The sequence below is a fragment of the Plectropomus leopardus genome, chromosome 20 (assembly GCF_008729295.1).
Source record: "Plectropomus leopardus isolate mb chromosome 20, YSFRI_Pleo_2.0, whole genome shotgun sequence".
Classification (NCBI taxonomy): Eukaryota; Metazoa; Chordata; class Actinopteri; order Perciformes; family Serranidae; genus Plectropomus; species Plectropomus leopardus.
In genome coordinates, this window is record NC_056482.1 from 9,331,487 (window position 1) to 9,345,590 (window position 14,104).

A 14,104-nucleotide genomic window follows, 5' to 3' on the forward strand; every position below is an offset into this window, starting at 1 on the left:
TTTACATGTATCTAATGCAGTGATTGCTTATTTAGCATTTCAATCATTTTAATTAAGGTAAAGGGGTTCTGGAGGTGTTAGCTGATTTTGTAAACCTTTGAAAAAATATTTGAAATATAGACATGCTGCATTTGATTTACATAAATGTTCATTAATTGTCATAAGGCATCCCTCCACAGAGTGCTCGAGCATCTTATCATTAAAAACTAATTATTTAATCCAACAGCAGCACCTCCAGGCTGCAGTGAAGTAATAACTGTTGCAAAAGTGGCACCAACTGAATAAATTACAATGTACAAACTGCAACTGATGAGTAAACAAAATAAAATCCCCAACATTTAGTTTGCCCCCTAAGGAGCTTTATTCTTTTGAATAATAAAATAACAGATCTTGTCTTTCAATTATTTTCTGCTTATTTAATAACTGTCGTCATCCAAGGGACTCACCATTTATCACAAAGGGAGCTGCAATACACAGCGTGTGCCATCACATATTAGTTTAATGTGTCTGGAAATGGAAATGAAAGTCAATAAAACTACGCTAACTAAACTGTGGTGTCATGTGATCAAAATCACATGTTGTCTCAAATGGAGCTTTTTTTTTTGTAATTTTGACCAAATTTTGAATTGTCCCAAATTAGGAACTATGGTTTGAAAAGTGGGACATGAGATTTGCCTCATGCGGGAAAGCCTGGATTGTTCAATAACAATGGTAATTTACAGAGTTTTAGTGTTGTAGTGAATTACAATTGTAAATTTTAGGGGCGTCTAGTAGCTCACCTGGTCAATTCCAACCTGCAGGTCTTTGCTGCATGTCATCCCCCTCTCTCTCCTCCTTTCACTCTGATGCTGTCCTATCAAATAAAGGCAAAAAGCCAAAAGAATAATCTCAGAGATATGCAAATTTAAGGCAAAGGGCAAATTATATTCAACAGTTGCTGGCAGCGGCACATTAAATTCAATTTATAAAGCCCATCATCACAAATCACAATTAGCCTCAAGGGCTTTATAGCATACGACATCCCTCTGTCTTTAGTGGATAAGGAAACAAAAAATATGTTTTTGCAACCTTGTTAAAATGGCTAATAAAATTACAAACAGTCTAAAATCACTCCCAGATCTGATCTAAAACAAACCATAATATCTGCTACAATGTTACAATATGTTCACATTGATCCAGGTTGCAACCAAAAACTGCACACTCTACCACGTTTGCTGTCAAAACCTTCACTAATGCAAATGGAGGCTGTTTAACCAGGTAGTTGTGTGTGCTGAACCGAGAAATAGAAAAAAGGAAACAAACTGTGAATGAAGTCATGGCTCAGGACATGGAATCAGCATGGCTTATATATCTTGCAGGGCGAACTGGAGGAGAGCTGGAAATAAAGTATTGCTGTTTATCTCTACCGGGGCCTATACGCAACTTTGGTGATACTTACAGCTCGCTCTGATTGGCTATTTCATCTTTCTGCTTAATATTCCATCAATGTTCCTTTCACACTACAGGATGTAAGGGCACAAAAGATTCAAAATCGAGGAGACTCTGTTCCAGTCGGTAACATTAAGATTATGTCCTTAAACCCTTCAGACTACAGGATCATTTGGGCAGATAATCTGGTCAGACTGGCCCGAATTGTGAACACCCCCGCAATTGTCGAGATGGGTGAATCAGACCTAAAATCCGTCCGATTATCTCCGAGAGTGGGCCCATCATCAGACTGCAATACATGCCAGTTCTCGTCTCTTTCACAAAAAAACCTAATCAAATGAAAGGACGTTGCATCAATGAAGTGGTAATGATTCCCCATCTGCACCTTTCTTGTAATTTCATGGCTCCTTTTGACATCTTTTCTGCCAAAATGATCAGCGAGGACACAAGAGACGAGTGAAGGTACAAATCAGTGTCATTCTGGCACAAACACTGCCTTTGCTCCTCCAACTATTCAAACCCAGTCTCAGCACAGACAGTCAGACACGCTGTGAAAACAGCGTTACTTAGCAAAGACACTCCCACCTACAGCTCTCCAAAATCACATCAGTGCCTCCCTTTGTCAGTTTGATATAAATTCTTGATCCACTAGACATGACTCCATACACATCAGTGGGTGATTAAGGCCATAATGCCAGTGAGGCTGAGTCTGCTCTCTGGCTGAGAGGTATCTGTCATCCACAGCTGTTTGTATGCTGTATGCACTTCCTGTGTGGGTGCGTCAAATGTCTGAGTCACAAAATCTTCTAAACTAATACTTTTCATTAGTCCAGTCAAGCAATGTGCCAGAAACCTACCCATTTCTTATACACTGATAGATATAAATTCCACGATTAACTGTATTGAATGCAGCACTCAAATCGAAAAAAAAAATAAAACAGCCAAATTGTTTGAATTAATTGAAAATACCTTTAATCTTGTGGTTTAAGTGCTTCAGTTGGTCCAACAGCCAGACTGGAATTTATCTAATAATTGTTAGTATTCGGGTCATATAGTTCATCAAAAACAAAACCTTCTTAAGAAGTTAAATTCAAAAAGGAAGATATTTTTGGTGCTGCTGATTTATCAGTCTGTGCATGCAAACTTCTTTTGGTACACAGAAACCTGGAAAACTGAGCACATCTTTTCCTAACACTGTTTTACTGTCAAAATAAGAAAGTCTGAGGACAGAACAGATAGTAAAAAAGAGGAGGCAGCAATTCAAATTGACAACTATGACCTATTGATAAGCCTGAACTGCATTTATGTGCCCTGCGAGTGCACAGGATGGCCTTTCATCTTGTCAAAGGCTCGTCTACGCTTAAGGCCAGAGTGATATGTAAATTCTTTAACATCGTGCATCAGGTTCCTTGGCTCCAAGAGAACGGAGATGGAGATAATGCTTTTCTGACACATTTGTACTTTGCTTTGCTTCTCAGTTTTAATTTACAAGTAATCAAAAAAGCTATTTATTCCCTTCCTGTTGTGATTCTTAAACTGCCGTGTTAGACATAATTTGAATGTGCAGGTCTTAACAAATCACTCAATTTGATTTTTGGTCAAAAATCAATCCCTAATATCAATTATGTCTACAACTTTGCTTTGACTACATTACACTCTACAACCCCTGCTGTCAGCATCTGGTCTACCTCTGCAGATGTAAAGCCGTACTCATTTAGGACCTCCACTGTGTGTTCTCCAATAACAGGGTCGGAGGTAAGGCAAGGCTCCGCAGGAGTCCTAGAAAGAATTGGGGCTGGCCGGGGACTTTCTTCCCCGCTGGAGTCCTTAAGGAAAGAGGCTCTTTCCTGGTTATGTGGGTGTGAGCTCACCTGGTCGAAAGACAACACAGGTGTAACACAGGCATCAGTCCCAACAAAAATCCTTGACCAATCCGCCTGAGTTTTTGAAGCAAAACGCTCTGTGAAGATCCGTCTTAGCTCTGGCCAATCGGTGAAGCTCATCTGAGGAGGTAAGTCTGCAGCATCCAACTCTAAGCCTAAGAATAAAAAAGACGTACACGGAAACAGGAATATAGACAAAGCAGGGAAAAATAAATAAATTAAAGAAAATATATTAAATAATAAAATGGTAGAATAGTATTCTTGCTGTTATAAATCTGCAAACCACATTATCAATAATAAAAATCCCAATAAATAATACTAATTGTAAATAATAAATAGTAATTCATTTTATTCAATTTTTTCTTTAGAGTTAGCTTCTCTCGTCATTATCCATGGGCCCGGGGCATCACAAGGGCTCAGTCGAATGTCAGTTGGACTGGGCCCACAAGCTCTCTTTCGTTTTTGTTGCCCCTGGCTGCACCCAGACCCTCAGAAGGTAACTGATCTGTTGCAGATACCTGTGGCCCCTTACAGAGCCTGGCCCCAGACACATGTGTTTAAAAACAAAGTGAATTTGGTGAAGAGAAATGTGTAACCAAATGTTAAAGGTTTACATTGAGACTTTTACAGGTTATGCATTGTACATATCACAGAAGTTAGCAATGCCACGATGCATCACAGCTTGTTGTCTTTATAACTCTGGGTACACAACAAGCTCTGCCCCCCCCCCCAATGATCTGTTTAAAAATCATGCTTATGGTCTAAAGACATGAGTGTCCCAACCTTACATTTGCCTGTGATCTGTTGCTTGTTTCTTTTGTTTGTATTTTGCATTTTTTAGAAGTTGGTGTTCTTCCTGGGCCTTTGTTTCCCCTGAGGTTTTGCTATTATTCATGGCATGGCAGAGGCACATGTGTGACACAAGCGACCACTGGCCAAATTAGCCCTTATATGCAGATTTTTAAAAGCAGGATTTAGGAAATAGACTGCTTTCCCACTGCACTTGTGTACCAGCAACTCACACAGCTCTGTAGAGACCAATATGTCATTCTGTTTTTGTTTTTTTTCCCATGTTCAACATCACAGATTGGCCCCAAAACAGAATAGTAAAAGAGAAGAAAGCAGCATGAAGGCCACTGAAAATGTTACAGTGGTTACTTCTTTTTTATATCTCACACCTATTCAGTCTCTCCCTCTTAAAGTCAGTGCTGACTAAATTTGGAACAATGTTCGAGTGCTGCTTGGATGGAGATGTATGGTATTCTGTGATAGCTCGTCATTGAATCATACCCACAAAAGGGCCAAAGATGTTGCGCATCCACCCGGTTGTCAATTTTTTTCCATCACTGCTGGCTGGAACGGATTGGAGCTGGAGCTGATAAATACTAAAGACTACTGCAGAGTCACTTGGGATGGGAAATAACGGTGCTTGAAACTTTTTCCAAACCAGGCGTTGGTGGGAGATGGGCTTTAGAGAGTTATTTTATTGAGAAAACAATCCAATCTGTACCTGTTTCATACACTTACCCTTAAGTAGTTCTCTGTAGAACTGTGGTTCTATGGCTCCTACAGCCATGTACTCTCCATCTGCAGTCTCGTAGGTATCGTAGAAAGGCGCTCCACTGTCCAACATGTTTTGTCCTCTGGGACGATCCCACATACCAATGCTACGAGATTTCCATGCAAATGAACCTACATATGCTGCTCCTTCTACCTGAGGGTTTTGAGAGACAGAGGAGAAGAAAAACTTAATGAGGATATATGATTTTCATCTCATTTTTACGCCTGAAAAATCTAGTCATGAATAAAAGATGAACGACGCCTACTTGTAAATTCATATAAAGTCCCATGTTTGTGGTGAAAACAAGAGCATCCATGTTTCTGTAAAAGTTATTCATGTATTCATTCTGTAAGCATCTCCTTTACCAATAAGAAAGTACAGAGAGCAGACCAAATGTTGTGTAGTTAAAATAACATTGAAAAGCAGCAAGTACTTGTTAAATACTAAGCTTTTCAGCAAAGCTTGTGAAAAGACTGCACAAAGGGTATTCTACTGACATTCACGGTAAACCATCAGCCACAAGCTATTATGCTGAAAAAACTCCTTTACCAAGCTCTGACTGAAAGCACTTCTAATAAACTTGATTTATTTCCCCTTGGTGGAATGTAATCAGTCGCCTTCAAAAATATACCAAAAGTGCTATCATACAGCAGAGAGCGCAGAGCAGAAAGTCAATGTCACTTTTTGTATTGCTGATTGCAATCATTTCAGTTATTGTAACCTCTTATGAAGTGTGTGCTAATTCGTAAAAGTCAAGTCAAAAGAGTGCTGGATCGACATAAAGAGTTTAATACTTACACACTAACACAATGTACGCAATGCACTGTTTTTAAAACGACTACACTATTTTCTACCACTGCTGTCTGAGTCATCAGGGACAAATCAAAGCAGGCAGGAGGGCATCTCTGTCACTGGTCAGGGCTTTGATGTTGTCTTGATTTGTCTGTGCTAAGTCATGACTCATGCATGAAATATGGAGTCTGTTGGAAAGCTGCTGTGATTGCCCGAATCTACTTTTCACACTATTTGAGAGATAAAAGTGAATTTGTGATTTGAAAAGAAATATGACATCATGTTGGCACAGAAAAACTCTGATATTTTTGGGGGGTGACGAAAGAGCATGACTCATACTACGACAGAATATGCAGCTTTCTAGCAGCAAACCACCAAATAAAAAGCAGAGGTACCTCGTATTTAAATAAACAGGTTTATCATTAGATGTGTTTGCAGTTTGGCATTGAGCAGGTAGTGCTCAGGGGGATTTCAGAGTTTTGTCACTGAATGCAGCTGCTTGCTGAGGCTGAAAAATGACACTATGAGAGCAGTGAGATTGAAACAAAACGGTTAGGTTACCAAACAGCTAAACAAGAAGCTTAAAATCAATATACAGCTCCATAAAGCTGAAGTGAGCTGCAGTTTCAGATAATGACTCTGTAGTTCCAGCACTGTAACCAACTCCTTTCACATTGTTTTCACATGGTTATATAAAAAAAAACATCACAATGAAACAGAAATTAAAGCTGCTCTGAAGTGCTTCTAATAGCACACAGGGGTGAATTTATGTGAAAATGTGTCGGCGTTGTGCTACACAACCTGTACAGTGTGAACAGTTCCCTGGCTATGGCCCAATGCAATGCATGCTGGGACTGGCACCGACACATGTACTGAAACTGAATAGATCTAAATAGATCTTTCAAGCACAGTTTAGGGAAAATTACACAATGTCTCACAACTTTTCCCATCAAAATGTTTAAATGGACTTAAGAAACCACACAGACTTATATAAACACAGTCACTTCCATAAGAAACAATGAAAGGAGGAGATCTGGAGATCTTCAAATTAAAGAGGACTACTACACTTAACCTTATGTCACATTAAACTTAAGGAGGGGACAGAGGTCCCTGTGTGCTCAGGCAAGAAATGGTACCTTGCCTCTGGCGACTGAAGTCAGGAGGTATAAAGGTATTCTGAATGTGTGATGTTGAAGCTGTTGAGGATGAAATTCATTTTTTTGCTCTTCTGCCCTCTGTATAGTGATCTGAGAGGGCATTTGTTTGAAAAAGTTCAGGTGAAGAACCCTGACTAATTTTGGCTGGCTGTGTGCGATTCTATTTTTTCGGTGGTTATCGTTAGTGTCTTTGGGCTGGGCACAATTAAGTGCATGACACTTGAATTAACTAATCAATCAATCAATGTAGTGTGTGATCCTATGTCGCTGATTGCTGGTGTAATGTGCAAACCATAACAACTTCAAAAAATATAAAAGACAGTTGTGTTACGTGATCAGCACAGCCATTTCACAACTTCAAAATTCAGACAGTGTCTCCTGCACTGTAATACCAGGGTTCCCACACATCTTCAGGGACAGAATTTCAAAACTTTTCCACGACTTTTCAAAGGACCAATAATTACAAAAAAAAGTCTTGCACTACCTTATTTGTATGATATCCTCTCTGTGGTGCCTGTAGCAATAAGCCCACACTAACACAGTCCATGCATTTGTTTGCTGGAGGGTTGTTTTGGTCAGAATGTGCCTGAGCCCAGCCTACAGTTTGTGCACAGCATCTCCGTTCTCATTTGCCTAAAGCAAACATATTTGACATTTTTTCTCGCATACTTCTGAGTATGAGTGAGTCCTTGACATGCTTACCATGCTGGCATCAATGATCTGTCCTTTCCCTGACTTTGTCCTCTCCAGCAGAGCTAGGACTATCCCCAGAGCACAGGTAAGACCACCTCCTGCAAAGTCGGCAATCAGATTCAACGGGGCGTAGGGCTTCTCTCCGCTACGACCAAGCCGGGACAAAAGGCCTGCGACACAAATGAGTGGAGAGAAAAGGTTCACACAAAATGAAACACTAGTGGAGAAAAACAGAGAATGTCCTCTGCCCTGAAAAAGAAAAGGTAATAAACTGGATAGCTCAGGGAGGAATGGCACTAAATTTAAAACTGAGAAAGGTTAATAACCCTTTCAAACAGGAATGCTTTGTTATGTGCAGCTCAGATAGCATACAAGTCTACATACCACCTTAGAGGATTGTTTCTTTCATTTGAATTTTTGCTATTTTGTTATCGCACAGAAATTATAAAACTCCTTGAACAAAAAAAGTCATGACGAGGTCAGGGTTCCTTGCTTAAGGGAAGTTACATTTCAAACGTTTTATGACTTTGAAATAGAATTTAAGACTATTTTTACAATAACCCAAACTGAAGAAAAAGATAAACAAGAACTGACATCAATTACTCGGGGTTAGTTTGGGATAATTTTGCCCAAATGTTTAGGTCATCATAAAACATGTTAGATGAGTTAAACATCAAATGCTAAAAATGTAAAAACTTTCTGAAGTGGAACATGCAGCAAACAAAACAAATTGTATAATACAGTATAATCATATAAGTATCCATTCCTCAAAGGAAGTGTGTTTATTTTTTACTTGACTGGATGTTGTAAATGTGCAGGAGTGTTGTTGGTTCCTCTATCATGTTTGTGTGGCGTTTGTTCAATGAATTATTATTATTATTATAAAATGTTAACAAAAATATATATTACAGATTATTTTGAGATTTTACAATGCAACGTCAAAAAAAAAAAAAACCCAAACACTTAATATCCTACTTCAAATGACTTTGCAAGACTTTTGAAAGACTGATTTAAGACATTATATGGCATATATGTTATTCCAGAATACTATTTCAGGCCTTATATCTAAGACTTTGGAAAGATCCACAAGAATCCTGTAGTTACAGCAACTTTCTTAAAAGTTATATTCCCACTTTTTCTTCACTTTAGATGTGTCATTACAAGTTAATTTAAAATGTTACTGTTTAGTTTTGATACAATTTGTTTGAAATTATATTGGAATTTGATTTTTGGTTTTGTCTTCTGGCTGGACTGATTGTGTTTTATTTTAATCACAACAGTGCCATTACATGTAAAGCAGACACATGTGGTAGTGCAGGTGCTACAGATGATAACCTAATAAACAATGACATGATTTACCTTTAGATTGTCTTGTTATAGTTCATTTTAAAGCCAACATGAACAAATGCTGATGAAATGTTGACATTATTGCGCAGCCCTCGCCCTAAGTGTTATCCAACATCTGGTGGACTAAAGGTGTTGGAAAATGCATTCCTGTTTACGAAAAGGTTGATGCACACTGTCACAGCAGTTTAGGTTATTGATGAATGTCAGTGATCAACCTTTTTTTTCCAGTTCAAAGGTCATGAAAAGATAAATGTGTTGAAAACAAATTACAGCTGCCAACACACTATTCCATCAGGCCAGAACGTAACCATTACGTGGATGTTATTACCCGACATGGCGAGGAAGTTGATGTCATGTCCAGCTGCAGTGGCCAAGGATCCACTCTGTCCGTACCCCGTCAACCGAGCGTAGATCAGACGAGGATTTTCCTTTAACAGCTCCTGTGGGCCGAGGCCCAGCTTCTCCATCACACCTGGGTGGTTAGAAGAAGGTTTATCTATGAGTGTATTCGAACATTGTGGTGACAAATTGACAAAAGGCTCCCACACATTTTCATGGACTAGGATTTCAAAACTTTTCCATGGCTCCTCAAGGACCCATAATAAAGATTTTTTTCCCCCACTTGCCCATGTTTTTCAAATGTATCAGATTCAAACTGTCTTTAAAAATAATTTCAGCTAGCTGGCACACAGGTAAGAAGTCACAGATCCAAGGAGAAAAGAAGAAAGAAATGCATGCAATGGTGAACAAAACATCACATATTGAGCTACACTGAAAACTACCAAAAATGAATTTACCATTAATTTGACATTACGTGGAAGGTTAAACGCAGAAGACTATTGTAACGATTTCATTATGCACAACAAAATTCCATGACTTTTATGGTACTTTCAATAATTACGACTGATTCCAGGCCTGGAAAATGTTTGTGGATTTCCTTAGTTTTCTATAACCATAGGAACCTTGTGACTATAGCACATTTTAGGCCCCTTTTGAGGATTTCATTTCAACAAAGTTTGAGGCTCAAAAAGGAAAAAGTATTCTTTCACAAATATCAAAACTTAAAGAATGTCAAAAAATGTCAATTTCTGTTCTATTAATCATCTCATATCACATAACCTAATCACGTAAAACACTGTATCACTCACAAGGGCCAGTTTTCTGCAGAAAAAGTACTTTTACTTTAAGTAAATATTGCTGCACACAGTTCTTTTACTGAAAAGGGATTCTGAATACTTTTACTTATTGCTATTAATTGGGTTTTTTTATATTAATGTCTTGGTGCTTTTACTTAAATAAAACAATACTTTTTCCACTAATGATTCTAACCATTCTATAATTTGTATTTTCAAGGTTCCCACACATTTTCATGGGCAAAAATCCCAAATTTTTCCATGACTTTTCAATTACCTTTTCTTGCCCTGCATGCCCATGATTGATTATAATTTCAGCCAGATGGCACATGGAGGGAGAGATGAAACGCATGGAGAAAACTAAGAAAAATATGCAAGGGTAAACAAACATCACAAACCGACGCGTATTAGAGCTACAACAACAGCTTCAGAAAATACATTTGCCGTCATGTTACATTAGGTGGAGGGCTATCCATTGAAGATTATTGTAACAATTTCATAACAGACAACAAAATTCAATGACTTTTCCTACACTTTCAACAACTTATACTAATGTCATGACTTTTCCAGAAGTGGAAATTGTGACTGGGAAATTCCATGATTTTTTTACAGGTTTTCCATGACTGTGAGTTTTTATTTGTATAAAGATCAAAGTCGAGTCTGCTATGAATGGTTTTTGTTTGTCGTGTTTATCCATGGTATTGCTGTGAGTGTGTATAACTGTATATGTGTGGACCCCAGAAAGAATAGAAAATGCTTATGCTGGTGCTGATAGGGACCCAAATAAAGAAAGACAGACACAGTGCTGGCGGTCTGACCTTTACGGTATGGCTCGAGGACCACATCAGACTGGACACAGAGCTTCCTGAGCAGAGCTACACCCTCTGACTTCTTCAGGTTGATGGCCACAGATCGTTTCCCCCGCCCTTGTGTGTCCAAAGACATGGCCACCTTGGTGCGGTCCACACGGATCACCTTGGCTCCAAAGTCCGCCAGGATCACGCCACAGAACGGAGCTGGAGCCAGGCCCGCCAGCTCGATAACTCTCACTCCAGACAATGCCATGATGACAGGACTGTGAAGCAGATTTATTAGTGAAATGCAATGCAACACCAATAGTTGGGGTGGGGTTACAGAAAGTTTTCCAAAGCAAAGGTTTTTACAAATCTTATTATGGATGCAAGAAATTCCTTTTACACTTTTCCAGAACTCTGGTTCTTTAAATGACCTGTTTTGTCCCATCAACAGTCCAAAACCTAAGAGGTATTCCATTTACTAAAAAGACTCCAAAAACAGCAAATACTCATATTTCTGAGGCTTGAGCTGGGATTTAAAGTTGATTGTTTCAGCTCTGGGCTTATGATTTTTGAAAGTTGTTTTTAAGTTGTTTTAAAATGCTGATTATGGGTAAAAGGGAATTCTAATAGCCATTAAAACAGAAACCAGTGCCCTGTACAGAGCTGCAACATCTGACCCGTCTGTATTTATCAGCTTATCAGTCTTTTTCTAAGGATGACCCCAAAAGAACTCCCTATTGTCTACATGTGAATGTAAATTAGAGCTAAAAAGAAATAGTCAATCAATAAATTAACTATTTGGAGCTATTTCAATAATCGATCAACTTTTTCTTTACATTTCATAGACTAAATCATAAATCAATGAAAATATTGGGGTGCTGCAGCCCATCAACACTGGTTTGTAATTTAACTGTTAATTGCTGAGGCTGTTTTTCTGAAGGATAAACCACAGTTTTTAGTTTATTTTTTTCTGTTGAAATGTTTGACCAGCCCGCTTTTATACGGAAAACAGGGTTCCTATAACTTTAAGCATATAAATTTAAGACTTTTTAAGATGTCTTTAATACTATTCTGAATGAAATGTAATACCAAATTTATAATAACCAAAATAACAAACTAAAAAAATAATAACGGGGGTTATGTTATTGTAATTTAAAACATGATTTTGTTGGTTCATCTACCCTGAAGTTAATGTAGGAGGCATTTGGTAATGCAACATAAGAAAAACCAAGGATTCATGGACTTTCAATGTCCCATCTAGACTACTTTCCCCATTGATGTCCCAAACATTTTTAATACTTCTGAAAGATTGCTAATAATCGTCTAAGTACTAATTAAGGCCTTATGCTTACATTAATGCATTCAATGCCTTTAAAACTTTTTAAGGTTCCCAGGAAAAATAAAGTACACAGACCCCTTAGAGGTGTACATTGTACATTGATATCTAATTGCTATGACAACGAGTTTTAGACTTTAGACTGAAACTGAGCTAAAGTACAAATCGTCTGCTTTTTCAAAGTCAAAGGTGACATACTCTGAAGAAATGCTCACTGCCAAGTTAACCAGAGTCCAAAGTACCAGCGGGTTTGGACCAAATACTTAATGTACTATTTGAACAGACCGTTTTATAATGACCGCCGGGTATCGTAAAGTTACCATTAACCGTTAACATTAACAACGGACTAATATCACTAAGTTATGTGCAAAACTGACCAAAACAAGCTATTTAGCTCAAATATTTGTACAGTCGCCTCTTGTTGAGGACGTCAAAAACCCGCCTGAAGTAGCTGTAGCATTTGTTCGGCTAACGTTAGCTTACAGCAGAGTGCTTGAATGAATATAAAAATGTCACTTGTCCTATCTACAGCTTAGCTTCACCTTACCTTTGCTTCCAAGTCGGGCACAGGTCACTGCAGACTTGTCTTGCTACACTCGCAGACCGTCGTAGACACGCCGGGTTCTGGTTGGAGAGGACTGCTTCGATATAAAGCCACCCGACGGCGGATCACGTGCTACACCGGCAACACGACAAACTCACCGTAAACAAGGCGTTAATAAAATATAACGTATGATAAGGCAAATATTGATTAAGCAGCAGCTTGAGGATGTTACTTTTGCCTGTGAACGGATTATAAACGGTGATTAAAGGTTGAACAGCTCTACCGACTCCGCCTGGTCCAGAGGGTGTCTGGCTATCGGTGTGCGCTGGTGTTGCATGTAAGCGAACCCTGTTTACAAGCTGCTTCCTGGTGGCCTGAGCCGACCTCAGGGCTATGATCGCAGGAATTCTGGGAAATGGGGTTTTCATTTTCATGTCGTGTGTGTGTGTGTGTGTGTGTGTGTGTGTGTGTGTGTGTGTGTGTTGTGTGTGTGTGTGTGTGTGTGTGTGTGTGTGTGTGTGTAGGTAATAAAATAGTAGCTGTACTCACCTATTAACTCTGACTAATTATAATAATGATAATAATAATTATATTTATAATACTTATAACACATTTAAAGGCACCTTTTAAAGTACCCAGGGACACTTTACAAGGAACAATAACAAAACAAGCAGCAATACATCATTAATAAACATTTATAAGTTTGTATAATAACTTGATAAAATCATTATCATAAAAAAACTAGATATAAAATAATTAGAATAAAGTCATCATCAGTGCAATTAAAATGTGTGTGTCAAATCAGACCAAACACTCCAGCTTTGTAAGGTGTGTTTTCAAACGGGATTTGAAGGTGGACAGGGTGTCAATATCCTGAATGTCTTATGGGAGAGAGTTTCATAGGCAGAGGGCAGAGTGGCTCAAGGCTCTAGAGCCCATGGTTGTCAAACAGGCAGATGGTGATGGGTGGATTGCAGAAGACAGTCTCAGAGGTGTGTAGACATGGAGTTCTGACAGATACACAGGGGCTTAGTTATGAAGGACCTTAAGTAGAATCTTAAAGTTGATAAACATGAAGCCAGTGAAGTTGCGGATGAACAGGAAGGATATGAGTCCTAAGTGATGATACAGCCAAATAGCTCTGTGCTGGAAATTCACTGTACTTCACAAGAAAGTGTGATTTTTTTTTTTTTTTACAAACCTGGTATATTCACAATAAAACACATTGCAAGAATGAAAAGACACAGCACTTAAAATAAAATTCCATGGTGGAAATTCGCTGTACTTTTACAAACTTAAAACATTTAAATGTCACTTGCGGCCCGTTCAGAATTGGCCTGCGACCCACTTTTGGACAGCTGCCCATCTGCTGCCTTCTTTCTTCACCAGTGCAGCTGGTCCTTCACTCTCAATGTCTAAAAACAAGGCAAGAC

General features: G+C 38.7%; 1 protein-coding gene across 1 annotated transcript; it reads right to left on the reverse strand.

Moving 5' to 3' along the window:
- Positions 1-1,402: 1,402 nt before the first annotated feature.
- On the reverse strand, positions 1,403-12,943 carry amacr (alpha-methylacyl-CoA racemase). Its single transcript, XM_042509347.1, has 6 exons — positions 12,675-12,943; positions 10,813-11,069; positions 9,190-9,333; positions 7,524-7,684; positions 4,839-5,025; positions 1,403-3,466 (listed from the first exon to the last, which is right to left on the reverse strand). The coding sequence occupies exons 2-6, from the start codon at positions 11,057-11,059 to the stop codon at positions 3,057-3,059; spliced, it is 1,149 nt and encodes a 382-aa protein (XP_042365281.1). The 5' UTR covers positions 11,060-11,069; positions 12,675-12,943; the 3' UTR covers positions 1,403-3,056.
- Between the last annotated feature and the right edge of the window lie 1,161 nt (positions 12,944-14,104).